The sequence below is a fragment of the Convolutriloba macropyga genome, chromosome 8 (genome assembly GCF_964194025.1).
Source record: "Convolutriloba macropyga chromosome 8, txConMacr16.3, whole genome shotgun sequence".
NCBI classification, from domain to species: Eukaryota; Metazoa; Xenacoelomorpha; order Acoela; family Convolutidae; genus Convolutriloba; species Convolutriloba macropyga.
The window spans coordinates 47,479,462-47,498,314 of NC_134475.1; the positions used below are offsets into that span (position 1 = coordinate 47,479,462).

General features: G+C 36.9%; 2 protein-coding genes across 6 annotated transcripts in view; one reads left to right on the top strand and one right to left on the bottom strand.

The window, feature by feature from the left end:
* The window catches only part of LOC142344772 (putative D-lactate dehydrogenase, mitochondrial), a 37,173-nt gene extending 26,863 nt beyond the window's left edge, over positions 1 to 10,310 (top strand). For 4 of the 5 annotated variants that reach the window (XM_075396690.1, XM_075396689.1, XM_075396688.1 and 1 more), the window contains 2 exons: positions 5,130 to 5,240; positions 9,863 to 10,310. In XM_075396690.1, coding sequence (XP_075252805.1) covers positions 5,130 to 5,240; positions 9,863 to 10,069 — 318 coding nt within the window. In that variant the 3' untranslated portion in view covers positions 10,070 to 10,310. Of the gene's footprint in view, positions 1 to 5,129; positions 5,241 to 7,128; positions 7,216 to 9,862 lie in introns of all 5 variants that reach the window. The other variant, XR_012759279.1, reaches the window with a different exon arrangement.
* A 4,577-nt stretch (positions 10,311 to 14,887) lies between these two features.
* LOC142344155 (uncharacterized) overlaps positions 14,888 to 18,853 on the bottom strand; it is an 83,228-nt gene continuing 79,262 nt past the window's right edge. Inside the window, exons 11-13 of the mRNA XM_075395681.1 lie at positions 16,824 to 17,021; positions 16,081 to 16,174; positions 14,888 to 15,187 (exon numbers count right to left, since the gene is read on the bottom strand). Of these exons, the coding sequence (XP_075251796.1) occupies positions 15,031 to 15,187; positions 16,081 to 16,174; positions 16,824 to 17,021 (449 nt within the window). The 3' untranslated portion in view covers positions 14,888 to 15,030. The remainder of the gene's footprint in view (positions 15,188 to 16,080; positions 16,175 to 16,823; positions 17,022 to 18,853) is intronic.

The window sequence follows — 18,853 nt, forward strand, 5'->3', positions numbered from 1 at the left end:
TCAAAAATGACTACCTCGCTTAGAAATTGACTTTTATTTACTTTAATTCAAGGAGATAAGGTCAAATGTGTGTGTGTCACTCAAAATGAAGGTTATTAGAGAGCAACTAATAGAGGCAGCGAAAACTTAGATTTTTAATCAAAATATAACATATCAGCCTTCAATGAAAAGACGATTTTTCTGGTCTGTCTTTTTACTGTTTTTCTGAGACTGCAGATCTACGAAGCTATTGCGGCTATTTTCTGGCAATCTGTCAGCTGTGTTTTAATTTTATCGGAGAGATTTTTGAAGCGGGAAATGAAACGCGTGAAAAAGTTTGGGAGTGGTTCTGGTGCGGAACAAAACTGAAGAGCGGAGCGAAAAGAGAGTGGCTTTTGTTCATACCGCTGTTTTTGAGAGAGTGAGAAATTGATGTGTTAAAAAGTTTTCTAAGCAAGCGATTTTTTTATTCACGAGCGGCTTTTAAAAGCAGTTACTTTTACAACTTTTGATGGTTATGAGGTTTGGTTATGATATTGTATTAGTTTTAGGCTTGTTTTGATATGAATTGAAGGTTTCAACCAGTTAATTTGAGTTTGATGCTAATTTTGAGTTTTTTGATCAGTTTTGCTGATTGTTAGACAAAATTTAATGATTTTTTTTTGCCTGTTCAATTTGTTTTTGAATGCCGTTTCTATTCTTCCTTAAATTTTTTATAGCATTTGTGAATGCCGTTTCTTTTCTTCCTTAAATTTTTTATGGCATTTGGGGTGGTTCAGGGTTCACAATAGTTGTTCTAGTTGTTATGTCATAATTATGGGCAATTTTATCCTTCAAGTAGTTTCTGGAATTCTTCCGGCTCTTTTTTTAAGACCTGTTTACACATTTTCATGATTTATGAAGTCAAATTAGAGTAGTCATTTTGGTCACGCCCAAACAGGAAGTGGAGCGAAAAAGCGAGTGGTTTTGTGGCATGCATTTTTTTCGCTCTAATTTTAAAGTAGAGTGAGAAAACGGTGTTTGAACAAAAATTCGCTTTCTCGATAGTGATTTTTTGTTCACATGCGGCAATTTCACTTAAAATTCTACTGTATTTTCGATTTTTTGGATTGTTTTTTTCTAAATAGTTTTGACAATCGATTCATAGTTCATTCTAGGCCTAGTTTTTTGTTGGAACCAAATTTTCATTTCTCGTTAGTGGTTTTTTGTTCAAATGCGGCATTTTGACATTGATTTTCTTTTTTTTTATTTTCTGATTTTAGAAATGGTTTTCCCAATTCACTCATATTCCGTTCGTTTTTCAGGACTTGTCCTGCTATGTTTTTTTACTTCGTCTAACAGATTTCTGTTTCGTCTTACCCTGACTTATTGGAATTGATTTTTTTAATGACTTCAGTGACTTCTACTGCCTTGCAGTTAAAATTTTTGTTCGTGTCGTCATTTCTGCTTTTAGGTCAATTGCCTGACTTCTGAACTCACTTATGGAACTTTAATTTTTATGAACATTTACTAATTAAAAGTCAATAGTGTGCATCTAAGTAGTGCCAAACTTGTTTGCCCTTATTCCTGAGTAATAGAGTCTTGTGTTTTAATATCGAATCTTAATTTTGAAAAAGATTCATTTGGGCTTTTTCCTTGTTGAGCAAATGTGTCTCATAAAAATGACAGTCCGAATCTAACCCAAAAAGTCGAGTGGTCTATTAAAATGCTGGTGGTCGATCTCTCAGTGTTATTTCTTTAGTTATTTCAATTCATGTTAGGCCACAAGTGTCTCTCACGGCTATTTTCCGGCAATCTGCCGGCTATGTTTTGTTTTTACACCTTTTTGCGGTTTTCTAATCTATTTTAACAATTTTTGGTTAATTGAATAATTTTATTGCAAGTACTGTTTACTGAATTGAAGCGTGACGTGAATTGAGTTTGAGAAATCCGCTTCATTTTTTCAAATTTTTGTGAGCTTTTTATGGTCCGTTTAATACTATTTGAGCAATATCATAGCTGTATGAACAAAACCTATTGGTTTGTATGTCAAATTGTACTGCAAGATACGTGATTGTTTTTTAAAACTTATCGGTTTTTATGGTTAGTTTCTTCTTTGCACTCATTTTTCGTAAGGTCTTTTTTCAACTTGATGCGTTCTGCCATTTTAGTTATCCTTAAGTAGCGTTTTTGACTAAGACCACTTATTGTCGTTTTCAGAACCCTTCGGGTATGTTTTTTTTAACCGGAAGTCCACTTATTCATGCGCGCTTTTCACCTTAATATCAAATATGAGTAAAACTAATAAAGTGAACAAAGTTTTGCTAAGCGAGAAAGGTTTTTGTTCGAGCGTTGGACATTTTGAATCTAAATAAATTTTCGACAACTAGTGGATCTATTACTGGTTTCAGCTGTTTTTGTTCTGTTGGTGTTCGTAGTTTTTTGTTTCTAGTTCAAATTGTGTTCAAAATTTTGTGATTGGGACATCAAAATATCATGCACCGTGGCTCTGAAAGAAAGTGAATTTCTTTAAAGGGCCTAATCGTTTGCTTCAAAAAAATGTTTGCAATTTTTTTTTGTTCGAACGCATTTTTGTGTAAGCAACCCATTAGGTTTAGGTTTTAGATTTTTTCAAATGTTTTTTCTTCCCTTGGAGATCAATATGGATTAATGTATGTGGCTGGGGCTCTTAGTCATCTCCAGAGGCTAAGGTTTTATTTGTTGGATGTTTAAATTGTTTCTACTGGCTGAATTACAGAATTTCTTGCCGGTTTTACCTAATTGCGCTGTTTTGGGTATCAGTTCTTCAGCTTAGAGTCTACGAATCCGGTAATTTCTTTAGAAAGAATATTTTAAAATGGAAATATTGAGTAAAGGTTCATGAAAATGATGAGTTTCGAGTCTGATAAGCTATTTTAGAATTTTGTCTTTTTCACTTATGCTCATAATTGCATTTTAGTTTTCAGAATTTTTTCTTAATTATAACAATCCGCTTTCACAGTTCTCTTAAGAAAGAAATTTCTAAAATGTAAATGGTCAATTTCAAGCGTGATTCGATTTTTGAATTTTTCTAAACAGTTCTCGTCCCTTCTAAATTTCTGTGCGGTATTCTTTGTATTGAATGTTTGTTTTTTCCTTGTTCTTAAATGAATTTACTGATTGAATTACCGACGATTCGAGTCATTTGTAGATATCCTCCTTATAAGTTTTTTATCAGGATTTCTACCATATCACGTCATGCTAACTTCAAATCTTCATTTGGTCATTTTTTCTTGGTTATTTTTTCTTCATTCACATGACTGCTTTGTGGTCGCGTTTGACTTCTTCTCATTTTGAACTCATTCTCAAAAATAACTTTGCCAACTTCGAAAATCAAACTTCGACTCTTGTTTACTTTAATTGAAGAAGATAAGGTTTATTACTTGTATTACTTTATGAGGGGATTAGATCAACTGAATGTTTTGTCAACCTGATTGAAGTTTGTGGTTGAAATTTGAGGGCAGATTATAGAAACAAACGATTTTTTTTTCAATTTCAAATTCAAAGTGACCGCAATTTTATCGCTCTTTTTTGAGACCGCAGTTCTACGTAACTATTGCAGCTGTTTTCTGGTTATCTGCTTGTCATTTTGCAATTTTCGATGTGTCTACTTTTAGTGCTTTGTTCTCTGCTTCTTAAACAGCCTTTATCGAATCTTTGTTAGCCTGATGTTCAGTTGCTGTTCTCTGATTCTTAAAAACCTATCTCATTGGTGAATCTAAGGTTTTGATTAAAGACGTGTTGTCTTCGAAGCAGGAAATTATTAACGTGCTACCACAAAATTCGGTTTTAGGCCGCTTGCTTTTCATCTGATATTTGTTGCCATTAGAGCTCATATTTAAACGGCTGTGAGTCAACTTTCATTTCTATGCCAATGATATCGTTGGTTACTTTGTCTACAATGAAACGATAACGCGTCTCTTCGCAAACAAAGCAAACTACAGTAGCATCTGTATTGAAATGACAGTTGATTTACAGCCGTCGACTTACCGTGTGGTTTTGATAAGCGTTTTGCGATGTTTCAGGGGCACCAAACTACGCCTGAACACTAATAGAAAACAGTTTATATGAAACTAGTGGTACCGAACGTTTTTCAATTAATGTGAATGTACCTCATTGATGATAATTTTCTTACTTGCTCAGCAAATCGGATCAGTTGGTTCCATCTTTAACAGGTTAGGTCGATAAGTTAATAATTGAGAGATGAGAGTGATGACTATTACGTAGCTCGACTGTGGTAACTAACTTTGTTATAAAATACTTACATTATTGCTATGATTGTCACCCGGCTCGGCTATTGTAACGCACTTAAATAATGAATATGCTTAATGAGAAGATACCACGGATAATGAGTTCTGTATGGGACAGAACTCATTATCCGTGGAATTCAACTGCAACAGCAGCGTCAAGACTTTCAACTGAAACAGCAGCGTCAAGACTCATCAAGCAAATACACTGTTACATGTGCGGAAACTTGTTTTTTTTTAAAAAAAAAAACTACTTTTTGGCCACTGTTTACCTCATCACCGAGTTCCAGAGTATCTTGTGATTCTTAATGGTCAGGTTACAAGACGCCGATATATGTCCAACCTCCGAATAGCTACTGTCACTGCGGCTTTTGCAAAAAGATCGTTTAGTCACGCAATTCCGCATGAAAGGAACACGTTGCCTTAAATTTAAATGCCAACTTGGTAATATCATTATAAAAATAAATATAATAGTAATATTGTTGTTAAGTTTCTTTTGGAAATTTGTTGATCCATTTTGGGAGTAATATTTGAATGGTGAGTTTGGCCCTGAGGATACAGAAAGGGAAGCGAAAAGGCATGGCTTGTGTGGCGTGAAAATCTCATTCCGTGATTTTAAGGTCTATTCTCAAATTTTGGCAATTTTTGTATTAGTTGGAAATCAAATTTTACTGATGATTTCAGTTACTTCGAAGCAGCAGAGGTACCGAAAAAGCTCACAATGGTGCTGGATCATGCATTGATTTTTTGATGTTTTTTTGTACCGTATTTGGCTACTATTGAGAAAAATAGCCATTTTGTTATTATTAATTGCTCTCGTAGAGAAGCAATTATTAACTTAGTGATCCTAACTGATGAGTGATAATTTTCGATGTTTTTGTTCAGGTGAATGAGGTGATTGAAAGCAATGGTTTCATGGCTAACATTATTGGCCACGTTGGTGATGGAAACTTCCACTCTGTTCTGCTATACGATGCAAAGGATACTAAGGAAGAGGTACGTGCGAGATAAAGAGATGAAATTCTTTCGTTTGTCTTCTTTCAATTCCGATCAAAAGTTTTAATGAGCACTGTATTAAGAACTGCTCGTGTGACGAGTGAGTGTCATAACTGTGCTAAATTAATTGTGCATGGTTCGCTGGCCTCTGTTATAGACTGCGGTGTAGTTAACCTCGCAACAAAACAGCAATTTTAGTTTAGAAATTGCAATATAAAAGTGAATCTAATTCATGCAATAAATTAAGCCTTTTGGATTCTTTCTTGAAGGATATATTACCAAATCGTAATGTTGTCGAGCCAATTAAGATTGAGATCTCAATTCAGCGTCAGATTACGAGGTTTTTCGTGTGCATTGTAAAGAGCTGCTTGTCTTACTAGTAGTGTCATAACTTTGCTAAACTATGCTTCTATTAATGATTCGCTGGCTGGAATGTTCTGATTCGAGCATAGTAACTCATTGGACAGTTGCGCGATTATTCCCAAGTTTCTCCAAAGGTTAGGCATGCAGTTAAAGTTTGCACTGTATCGAGAACTGCTCGCGTGACGAGTACGTGTCATAACTGTGCAATATTAATTGGGCTTGGTTCGCTGGCCTCTGTTAGACTGCGGTGTAGTTAACCTCGCTACAAGAACGTTGAAATTTTTTCAATATCGAGGTTTATGTTTGCACTGTAAAGAGCTGTTTGCTTTGCAAGTAGTGTCATAACTTTGCTAAATGATGCAGTTATCAGTGATGCGGCGACTTGAAATATAAGTTTCAAGCATTGTAAATCATTGGACAGTTTTAAAGTCTCTTCCTTAGTAAGCTTTTATTTGGATGGCTCATTGTATTACGCACTGCTTGTCTGACAAGTGCGTGTCATAACTTTGCTAGATGTGCATGGTTCCTTGGCCTCTGGCATCTAAGCGTTGTGGTTAACTGTGCCTCAAAACAAGTTTCAAATCTCCACAAACTTATAATCAATAGCTTCAGCTTTTTTAACTCTATTGAGGTGTTTTTCTTTTAGGTCTCCATTTTAATTTCTTTTTAATAGCCGCCCTCATCTTCTCAGCCGGCTATTATAGCGCTCCTATTTTTTTTTTACTTCGTCGAACTTTTTTTCGCTTTACCATTTTGCCGATTTTTCAGCATTTTGCGTGAAATCTTTTCGACTTCTCTAGGCTAGTTTCTCTCTTCTCTCATTCTGCTAAAAGTGAATTTGAACATCAGTTGCTCAGCAAAGCAGTTCAAAATGAACAGTCAGAATAAAAAATTGAAGTCAGAAATAGAAACGGGATAAACCCATAAAGCCCAATTTTAGATGCCCGCTATTTGAACGTCGTGCCTTTAAGTCTTAGTTACCATCTCTTATGCTTATTGGTATCGATAGTAGCCCCTGTAGCCTCTCTCTAAGAAACAGAAGTATGTTCAACTACGAAATGCCATCAAAATAAATCGGACTTAAAAAATGTTTTTGTATAAAAATCTTTTTTTGATATCTTCTAATCTTTCAATCCCAATCATGCTTATTGGAATCAACGGCGGCTATTTGCCGGCAACCTGCCGGGTATGTTTGAGTTTGCGGCAATTTACGACTGGAAGAGGGGTTTTGGTTTTATTAATTGTGTTGGTCTTTTTTTAATGCAAGTTTTTGCTTGACCATTTTGCGTTTTTCTTCTAGAACATTCTTTGACTTCTCAAGTGACTTTTTCACGCTTTCGTTCTTCATTTTTCAGTGATCTCTAATGCTCTCACTCCGAAAAAGTTTGTTGCTAATATAAAGCCGGCAGTGTATATGGTTATGAAGAGGGAGGTCAATGGTTCGAATCCCGGTTGGGTCAAAACTTTTTCCACCCGCCTGTCGTTCGAGAGCAATTCTTCTGACATTAGTCGGTTTATGTTACAGGTTTAGCTGAAGAAGAAGAGGTTCACGACTTTGACTTCTTTCTTTTCGAGCATTGGCTTGTGTATTCAAACCTCGGACATTAAAATTGTGAGTGTTTCTATTTTTCAATAGATAGTAATCTTTTAAAATATTCAAGGTTAAAACTTGTTTTTAGGAGTTCCGATGGTAGTTTCGGTAGTTCCGATTTATTGATCCGATGGTAGTCCTTTTTCCATGTATGCTTTTTTTCCTGTATTCTACCTGCTATTTATTAGGTTTCATCGATTTTTTTGTCTGATGCTTTTGATTTTTTGTCTTCAAAAACTGTAAAAACAGATAAAGCCTGGCATTAGGCCAGGCTTTATATTATAGTAACTTATATATTATAGTAACTTATATTGATTTATAAATACGTGCTCCTAAACAAATTTAAGTAATAAGACGTGTCAAAAATATACGTCGAAAATCTACATCGAAATTCTGCACGGCACTCTGCTTATGTTCCAACCCTTTTTTATCCGCAAATGATTTCCATTTCAAGGTGAATTCAAAAATTCATCTTTGCAGAATAGATCAGATCTTTGAGAGGCATATTGTTTGGTATAACATTTTCACTATCCAAACTGCGCTAATTGAAGATCAACTGTCTTCCACAGATGCATACAAAATAAGGGAGTCGTCAGTTTCAACCGTTTTTGATTAGCATTTTGGTACCATCCGGGTTGCTGTTTGTTTTTATAGCTGTGAGCTGTGCGCAGCTACATTGCGTGGTTTTTATAATTCAAAGAGTTTGAATTGTATTGGAGCGCTGTCTTTTTTTAAAGAGCTCTCCACATATTTTCATGATTTTGAAGTCAAATTGAAGTGACGCCAAAACTGGAAGTGGAGAAAAATCGAGCAGTTTTGCTACCTAAATTTTTTTCACTCTAATTTGAGAGTGAGAAAACCGTGTTTGAACAAACATTCGCTTGTGGTTTTTTTGTTCACATGCGGCTATTTGACTTTGATTTTTACTGTTTTGTTCAATTTTTATCGGGTTTTTTTGTATATGGTTTTCCCAATCCATTCTTAATCCATCCTTGTTCTGGTTTTTTGTTTAGTCAATGAAATTGCTTTGAATTGTTTCAGGACTTGTCCTGCTATCTTTTTGTTTCATCTGAATCTCTTTTTTCGTTTGACATTTTTTCACACAGCAAAGCTGATTGACTCCTTCCTGTCAGTGGTGTCCCGCTTTTTCACCCCTATTTATTTAACCCCCTATCATTTAACCCCGATTTATTCACCCCTGTATCTTTTAAACCCTCTATCTTTTAACCCCTCTATCATTTCACCCCGATTTTAATCTTTCTATAAAATAAGGAATAATAAATTAGCAATATATTCATTTGGCCATGCCTCGCGGGCCACGGCCATGCCTCAGCGGCCCGTGGGACTTGATATGAAGCTATCACAACCGAACGTTGGATTAATTTATCCACTTAATTATGACAAAACAAGCCTTTAATGTCGACTGGTAATTGGCGGGATGAAACGCTAGAGGGGTGAAATGATAGAGGGGTGAATAAATCGGGGTTAAATGATAGGGGGTTAAATGAATAGGGGTGAAATGAAGTGGAACCCTCTCAGTAACTGCGTTTGCGCGCGTGACGTCATTTCTCACTCTCTTTGACCAAAGATATTAGGTCATTTACGTGATTAGGTTTTGATTATGCTTGACATACATCACTCGGGTCTTTCCAATTATAGCCCCCCCCCCCAAATTATAGCACACCATTATGGTATAATTACCATGCTTGGGGGGCTATATTGGGAAAGACTCCCTCCCTCAATAAAATGACTTTTGCACTTTAAAACATAAATTTAATTTGAATTAGTTTAGGGTAGAAGGAACTCATATGTGTATTTAAGGTCCCTAATAAAAGGTTTCTGCGGAGTGAATTTTAGCAAGCTTTATTAATTTATCGCTGAAGGTTTTTCTAGCCTTTTAAGCGGTGTCAGTAACTTTTGCGTCTCATATTTGTATCTGTATCCATATTATATGGCACGCAAGTCTATTTCGCAGCTATTGTGGCAATCTAATCTACCAGCTATGTTAATTTTCTAGTAATCCACTGAAATTTTATAGAGTAGAAAATTAGAAATCCAGATGGAATTTTAATATCGAATTGTTTTCCATGAGCATCGAATGGTTTCTGGAATTAAGAGCAATTGGTTTTCCGTCAATTTTTGATTGATTTATGGATTATTCAGAACAAACGGCAACATGACTGGTACTGAAAACTCTTCAAGAACAAGCAGATAACAACGGTAGAATGTATTCTGAGCGGTTACTTTTGTAAAATAGTTTATTTGATGTGATTGCTTTGACTTCTTTTTGAGTGACTTATTCATCCATGACTACTGATTTTTGTCTACTAATCTAAATTTCTCATTCAAAATTCCAATCAGCTGGTCAGAATGTGCGAGCAATTTTAATTTGAATCGGTGAAATTTTTTTTCTCATACTCATGTTGGCGTCTGTCTGATGAGAAAAAAATTTGTTGGAGGAGCATATCGACCAGTTTTGTTCTGATAATTTGTTCTGATTGAGAAACTCGCAAAAATATATTCTAAAATTTGCGCAGAGGACCTCAATTCTTTAATCTGATCTGAAAATATTTTCAAACAGTAGCAATGCTGTCTGGATGTTACGTTTGGTATATTAATGGGATTCGCTAATTGGATGCTATGAAACGGCTGGAATGCAATATTTTAGGAGCGTTTGAAACAAGTCACGACTCAGGTGGGTGATCTGGCTATGAAGTACAATGGAACATGCACAGGGGAACACGGGGTGGGTCTGGGTAAGAAACACTTGTTGAAGAAAGAAGTGGGTCCTCGAACTTACTCTCTCATGCAACTCATCAAAAGGTCACTTGATCCGAATTGTATCATGAACCCTCACAAAGTCTTTGACGTGTAGATCAAAAGTGGAACTCGTACTGTTGTACATGTCATGCTGCCTTCAAAACAACCGTTTAAGTTTGCAAATTTTAGTTTTGTAGATTTATACTTGAAATTTTGCTGAATGAATTTGACTGAATCAATAAAATAATAATATTAATGACAGGCTACACGATGCTGGTAAATATGCTAATTATTAGTTCATTAATTTTAGTTACATTTGATATATTTATGTCGTAATAAATCGTAAATTGAAGAAAGCTTTTTAAAATTAGTTTTAAGTGCTGAAAATTCAAAGACGTCTGACTCAGCATGTAGCTAATTAATTGCTCTTGAAGGAAAATTTTGCTTCACCGTTTTGTCACGTGAATTTATGTTTTCCATCGCAATTTTCAGCTGGTGAGATCACTTGAAGACGGCTTACAACTAGAAGCATAATGAACAGCGCTGAAATTTCATTAAAGAAAAATTTAATATTAGTCCATAATAATAATCTCGTATTCCCCCCACGAGCCAACGCTCTACTCACTCCCCCAATAAAAGCAGGCTGGAAGACCGCACTACTTGTTCGAGAGCAGTTTGTTCGACGCTAGTTGGCTATGTTTCAATTTAGTGTATATTAATCTACTAATTTTGGACGTAGTAAATTTTCGCATGGTGATTGTAATTTTTGTATGGCGTCATTTTAGGCAACATTGATGATTGACAATAACACTGCTGGTCCGTAATATAGGAACTTAAACGAGGGGAATATTTTTGATGGAGTACATGTTTGAGCGTGAGTTCAACTCCTGGTCTAGTCTTTTTAACTATTACTCCTAAAAATGTAAATGCACGTCGAAATTAATATGAGTATTATAAGGAGCATCAAAATATGAAACGAGCAAGAAGTAATAGAATGATTACTAGCCGGCGTCAACCTCTGAGAGGATATTATTTAGGCGCTCTCCTTTGTGGGGCGCTGTCTTTTACGATATTCGAAGCGGAGTAATGGTGATTAATTGCGCTCAAATGAAGTTGGTAGCAATTATATTAGTCCAATGGTCTTTCTGCAATTTATGCTAGACGAATTTTTCATCTGAACCGTTCGAATTTCGTCCTAATAAACAAGATAAGCAGGTAAGAGGCGAAGAGCATTAAGCACTCTTAGAGGCTTACGCCTCTAGTCGTATGTGATTCGCCGATACTGTTTTGAGTAGACAATTTCTTGATATAAAGTGCTCTTTGTCGTCTTAAAAGTTTGACCCCGCGTCCAACCTCCTCCACCTGGCAATTTGGACCCCCTCATCGTCCAGCGCTTACAACCCTTCCCGCTATCTCTTGACCCCCACTCCGCTCAGCTCCCCTCCAATGCTAGCATCCCTAAGCCCCCGCTGGCTACTGCCAAAAGCAGCAGCTCGCCGGTTGTTTGAGATCAATTTGCATGACGGTACTTTTTTATTCTATTTTTAAATTGCTTGCAAGTTTGAAGCAATTATTGTAAACGTGTGTGTGTTTTATGCACTTTTTAAGCGTTTTTTGCTTTTGTTTTTGCGTTTTTATTTTAGGACATTCTGACGTCTCAAGTGACTTTTTCACGCTTGTTTTCATTTCTGATCTCAATTGTACTCACACCGAACTAAAGTTCGTTTCTTAAATGAGATCTGTGTTAGAAGAAATGGCAAGGTACAGGTAGCCGAGTGGTTAAAATTTCTATCGAGTACTCGAGTTCAAGGTTTTAATCCCTCCCTGGTGGAAGGTTTTTGCAACCATAAAAACATTTAGCTAGACTAGTCCCTGAATTAAAGCACCCCATCCCATCGGTGACCCCTATTTGGTGAGCATATGCATTAGAAGACATGAAATGCCGCACGTGAAAAGAAGTGCTTAAGTCAAGCTGCTGAAAAATCAAGCAGGAAGAATTTAGAGATGGTTTTGTTCATTCATGATTCCGAGAAAGAGCGATAGAAGTGATATTTAAAAAAACTTTTGCTAAGCGAGCAAAATTTTCTGATCAAGTGCTGCTTTTTAAAATCTCTTTTTGGTTTTGCTGAATTTTATCTGATAAAGATGTTTGTTTCACTTATCAAAACTTAAGTTAGTGTGTTTGGACGCATTAAAAGATTTTAAGAAGCATTTTTGAGCTATTTTTGCCATGTTGGAGGCCTTTTAGCCGTTTTTATCAGCAGCAATGTTTTTTGGCTGAATTTATTTGCTTATGCGGTTTAGGCTAAATGGATGGAATTTTGAGTTATTTGTAATAAGTAAAATGGGGGTAATTCCAAATTTTGAGTCTTATTCAAATTTAAATGGTTCATCCTATTGCTTCCTTTGATCACTCTCGAGTATAGGTATTTCTACAAAGTGTTGAAACATCAAATTGATATACAAGTGAATTTTTACTGCAATCAATTATATAAATTGTTAATTTCTTTCGAGTTTTTCGTGATTTGCTTTTTTGATTGTTGATAAGCGTTTTTCTGAATGGATTTGGATAAATCACTGAACGAGCAAAAGAATGTTAAAAAGAATGACAAGAAAAATTGTTAGGAGAAAGTAATTTTTTTAAAGAAATTTCATTACATTTTTTGATTTTATCCTTTGCTTTTCTTTTTTCTCAGTACTTTTTAAATTTTTTCATCAGATGCTATTCATTCAATTGACTGATTATTATTTGTTTGCAAAATGTTTTACCAATAGTTGTATCGGGTATACTTGTAGTGAAACAAATTCTTCAAGCATTTTTTCCAGATTGGCTTGTTTCGCTTGTTCACTATTATTTTTCCAGTATTTTTTCAAATTAATTAACAGAATAATTAAGCTCATTTTTCCATTGAATTTTGTCTTCGAAAAGGCCTTTCAATTTCTGTTTACAAATATTGATTAATTTTGAAGTCTATTTAGTGTTGATTTTGTCAAGCCGATACAGTAAGTGGAGCGAATAAGTGAGTTTTGCGGTGTGAGCTCGAAAGTTGAGTGAGAAAAGGGTGCATGATCAAAAGTTATCTTCCACGATCAAATGGTTTTTTTTCACATGCGGCGATTTGATTTTCATTTCTCCAATCCATTTTATTTTTCTTGGATCATTTTTGTTCATTTTTTAAATGGTTTTCCGAGCACATGTATAGTAATGTTGAGGTGTTGTTTTTGGGTCAGTCAATGAACTTTCGTCGAAAGCGATGTCAGGACTTGTTCTGTTGTGTTTTTCATTCGTTTTACCTTCCATCACATCTTTCATTTTACAAAGTTCACGACTTTCACAATTGAATTCTGTATCACCTCACTATTTCGACTGAATGGATATTAAAGTTCTTAGCAAATTTACCCACGGTCAAGATAATCAAGCGAAATTAACAGCAAACTTAATTGGAACACCTTTTGACACTTAGAAAAAATATAAGTGTGTTGTCAGTTTGACTTCATTTTTTTTACTGTTTCGAACCGAGGTTGGTGAACTGTGGCTTTTCCGGTGTTCTGCTGGAAATATTCATCAGGGAGGGGCGTAAATGCAGGTAGAGCAAAAAACTGATTTGCGTCGCAACTTATAGGTTTTGACGTGACTGTGAAACGACTTTACCTTAGCTCCAACATTTGAGCTTCAATTGAGAGTTAAGCTTCAATGTTCTTTGACTTTGAAGTTTCTCTCATCAAAAACAACCGAAATAGTAACTATCTCAAAAAATGAATTTTTTTTATAACAACACGGATGTATGAGTAAAATTTTTGTTGTCATTAGGCGCCAGTTTTTGTTGTTCACATAGCGTGCGACCTCTTTTATACCTGTGGATACGTGATCTCTGACTCTGGTATTGTTGGGCTAAAGTTCTCAATTTCTCTGTATCCTGAGTTTTGTGGCGATTTTGTACCACAAGGAAATTGATCACAATTAAAAAGATGTTGGTCAAGTTGAATTTGTGCCTACTGCGCTCTAAGTTGGATCTCAATTTTTAGTACGTGAATTTCACTTTTGGGTCACTGAGGGAAGCACTCTTCGGTAAACCATCCTATATCTTAAACGCGTGAGCTCTAAAATGGGACAAAGTTTTTGCATGTTTCATTAAGGGCCTTCTCAAAGCGCAAATTTAATAGCTGCATTGAGCGGCATGGTTGAGCGAACATATCAAGAGAGGTCAATGGCCTAAAGAGATTAAAGTAGATGGGTGGGATCCGAACCCTGGACAAAACATTGTTAGTCAGGTGCAGTTACCACGAGGCTATGTGGGCGTGAAGTTGTGATCGCCCAGGGGAAACATTTACTATCCTGTGTACTAATTACTGTCCATGAGTTGTTAATTGCTTCCGAACGAAGTTTTAAGAAATTATTGTAAACGTGTGTATTTTCTTGCTCTGATTTACAAATTAAGTCGGTAACTTACCTCATCGAGGTTTACTAGTTGGAAAATAATCAAAACTAAGTCGAATTTGGTTTCACTTTTTCACTTTTGTTCATAATGATGGTTTAATATAAGCTCCCAAGTTAATGTTAGAACATAGTTCGTAGACGCCCAAGGCAAATGAAGTTCAGTGCTGAGGGCTCTTGGGCCCGAGACTTAGCTCTAACTGTCAAAGGCTTCCCTGAACTATCTTCTAACTAATTTAGACCCCAAATTTCACTGCTTCAGTTCTCAGATTAGGATGTTTTGTTTATTCATTTAAACACAGTAACACACAAAAAACACTGTTACCTCGTTCTGTTTCTCCTCTCGAACAGAGTATCAGTAATTGGAGTAACCCAAAATTTGTTAGTTGAATCAATTGATCTGGCGATTTGAAGTTCTAAATCAAAATATTTTATATCACGTCGTAACGGGCGTATATGAGCACGGTATATGAACTAGTGTAAATTTAAAAAAAAACGCGTTTTGTTGAAATCAAATTGATGTCAGAATAGAACAGTAAAATCAAGAGTACAATGAGTTACTCTAAACTGCATGTCGCTTTTGTGTGGGAACACTTGAGGTCAATGAAGAGCATCTTTTATTCTGCAGCACTGATCATGATTTAAGCTTTACTGTTGTGGGTTTTCTTGGTTGCGCTGTCGACGATGAATCTGGGAATGTTGGGCATGGAGTCCATAGTCTTGCCCTCTGTTTCTCGACACTGCCATGAAAAGTCGGCTGTGTTCTGCAGTGGAATGCCTTGATCAGCCAACATTAGCCTGCAAATACAATTTTGTACGAATAGACCAGTACAAATTTTGCATTTAAATCAGCTTGATTTATTTTGTGTGGTTTTTAATTTCTTACATGCACGATTTGGAGGGGACTAGGCCCAATCTTGGATAAAAACACGCCTTGGTTCGTCGTTTTTTTTTCAAAATTTGCTGCTCTTTCGACAATTTGTCTTGCGATATTTAAATGAACGGATTTGATTGATTCTCAATTGCCCACCCTTCTGTTCTGATTGATGTTAGATTTTTATAACTTGAATTCTGCTAATGTAAAAGTTCTCAAAAATATTGATTTTCATGTAGCCAGAAGATCAATTGCACTAGCAAATACTTTTTCTTCAAATATCCTAATATTTTTTTGGAAATTTTGATATCTTACCGAGTTTTAGCCTTAATTGCAATGCCAAGCAGTTGGTCAATTCGACAAAACCCCGTAAATGGACGAAAAAACTTTATCGGCTAACATCAGGCGAATTGCTCTCAAGAGACCAGTGAGTGGTCGGCTTCGGTATTAGATTTCAGCAGGGGATTAGAGCTGAAATTGTCTCCTCAAAACAGTTTCGCTAAATTGCATACTTGCAGACTGGTAAAGCGTAATGCGCTAAGAGAGTTGCTCAGCCACTTAATGCCCTCGGGCTTTTACCTGTTTACCCCGTTTTTGAAGACCAAAACTTAAAAGGGTCAGACGAAAAATCTGTCAAGCCCAAAATTGCATTGAAAGGACTACAGTACTAATATAATTGCTACAAATTTTGTCTACAAATGAAAATTTGCTACAAATAATCAATCGTTCACGCCGTTTTTCTCAATTTTGTTTAATTTGCTTGTTTTTTTAAATCAAATGCAATTGACAAGCAACTGTTGTATCCTCTTTTTATTACCTGTAGCTGATTTCTGAATCCAATTTTCTGTACATCTGATAGGCATCGGTACATTTAGAACTTTCACTTTCCCACTGCAGGGTCATTTGAAGACCTATAAAGCCAAATAGAAATTAGGGTCTCTGCAATTATGCAGCTCCCCCCCCCCCCCCACCACCCACAAGTGCAATGGTCAGATAATGCCTCAACATAGCCCCGGCTATAAAGAGAGTTATACAAAGATGCCTTTACAAACTTATGTGATTGAATTTTAAGAAAAATTAGATCTCGATTTTTGCTAGACAAAGTTTTTCAGTTGAGCCAAGAGAAATCTGGTACCCATTGTTTCACCGGAACAGAGAACAAACTGAAACGAAACCTCAAAAGTCAAATATTCGAACATCATTATGACAGAAGCCGTCTACCATGAGATTTTGTACGAGTTTGATGCCTGCACTAAGGCGTTCAAAGAAGAAACTGGAGCTCGTATGTTTCGACCCCCATCGTTGAACCTCCCCCCCCCCACCACCACCACCACCACCACCACCACCACCACCACCACCGCCGCCGCCGCCGCCGCCGCCGCCGCCGCCACCACCACCACCACCACCACCACCACCACCACCACCACCACCACCACCAACAGTGTACTTATTTTCTTAACATAGCTTACTACATGGCAACATGTAATTTGACGCACGCGTCTTAAAACACTGAGAGCGCCTGAACAGAATAGATCCAAAAATGTACTAAGAAACTTGTACCTGTGAGAATAGACAATAGTGCAGACACTTTGACAATGGTGAGAGAGATGAAGCCATCGTCATCATGGAATGAGAGAGAGGAGAGAACTGTGTTGAAAGTGCCTAGCACGAGCAGAGGAGTGTAGAATAGAACTAGGTTCAGAATGTAGAAGTAGGAGGCAGCACCACTGTGCACCCACTTCGCAAGACGGTATCTGGCTGGATGCAAAATGTGGAATCTTTTCCCCTTATTTCAAACCATATTTACAATGCAGTTAAACTACTAAAAAACCTCATTGACTATGAAGCTCTATCCATGTTGAGTGTTGGAATTTCGATCAAACTATAGTCTTAAGCTTAGTGAGAATTAGAAAGAAAGTTTGACTTACCAGATTAGAAAGACAAGCAATTTGATTTTGATCAAAGAAATTATATAAATGAATCGTCAAGAAATGGTGCTGAGAATCAATATTCGGTTCAAATTGGTGAATCTAGATAACTATTATTAGAGTTAGATTAATTGATGTAAAATCTTCCCAGCATGTATTAAATGATGATGATATCTCCGGAAGTGTGAATGAATTCTCAGAAAAGTGCAAATGCATTCCATTTATGGTTCCCTTTGCGACTGATTTGCAGAAGCAAACCATATTGGGTAACCTTTGCGACCCCCACTATAAATCACGGTGCTAAGATTAGTTTTGTATCTTGACTTTTTCACACTGATAATGGGTATATATACAGCTGATTTTTGAGTCCTTTTTCATCCCCAAATTCAAATCACCATCTTGATCTAATAATCAGATCTCTCCTGTAAATCTCTAAATTCTACTGTAAAATATCATTTTGTTATTCTCTCATTTTTGAGAAATTAATTCTTTTACTTAGTTAAAAACGCTTTTTATTCCGCTTGCGAAAGTCCATAACCCAACAGGTTATGGGCCCAGCAATTTTCTAAGTCATAAAATTAATTTCCAAAACAAAACTAATTTGTTGTTGACAGTCATAATCCTTTTCTGCTTAGTACCTTTTCTTTTCACAATTGTTTTGCCTGCTCAAACTTCAATGGATCAACAGACAGTGAAGCTGCTGACCTACACAGGAAAGGCACAGGACTTTCCAATCTGGAGCACAAGATTTGTGGCGATGATGCAGACGAAGGGACTCTACAAATCACTACTGGGGACAGAGGAGCAACCCAATGAGCCTGCGCCACTGGCCAATGGGGCAACCAATGATGAAAAGAAGAACCACAAGGTGCTGAAGGATGCATATGAGAAGGAAGTTGCAGACATCAAGGAGAAACGGAACAATGTGTGGTGCCATCTGGCACTGACTCTAGATGCAACAACCCTCATGCTGATGAGACATGACTGTGTGGGAGATGACGGCATTGGAGATGGAGCAAAGGCTTGGAAGCTTTTGCAAGAGAGATTTCAGAGTGTGGAGACGCCAACAGTGGTGACTTTAGTGGCACAGCTTGCTCGACTGCAGCTCGAGGATTCTGAGGATTTGGACAGCTTCTTCATCAGAGGACAGGAGTTGCTCACAAGGCTACAAGAAGCAGGGGAAGCAGTCTCAGAGACCCTCTTCAACGCCTTGGTCCTCAATGGTCTGCCAATGAGGTATGAAAGTTTTGTAATACAGGAAAGCTTCAACCCGGCAACGAACTTCACAGAGTTGAGAAAAAGGCTGCAGAACTTTCATGAGAGCACGGTGCAGAGACACAAGGGACAAAGTGGTTCAGTGGCACTGGCAGTGAAGCGTGACTTCAAGAAGGGACCCAAGAAAGGAAACTGCTTTGTGTGTGGGATCCCTGGACACTTTGCCAAGGACTGCAGGAAGAAGGAGACAGCACAATGCAGCAAGTGTGGTGAGAAGGGTCACCTAGACAGGGCATGCAAGAGACAAAGAGATGGAGGCAAACATGAGTCAGTGGCAATGGGTCCAACATTGGCTACACCAGACGAGGAATGCTGGGCAGCTCTTACCCAGTGGAAGACAGCAGGCATGCTAGTGGACAGTGGTTGTACAGATCACATAGTGACGAA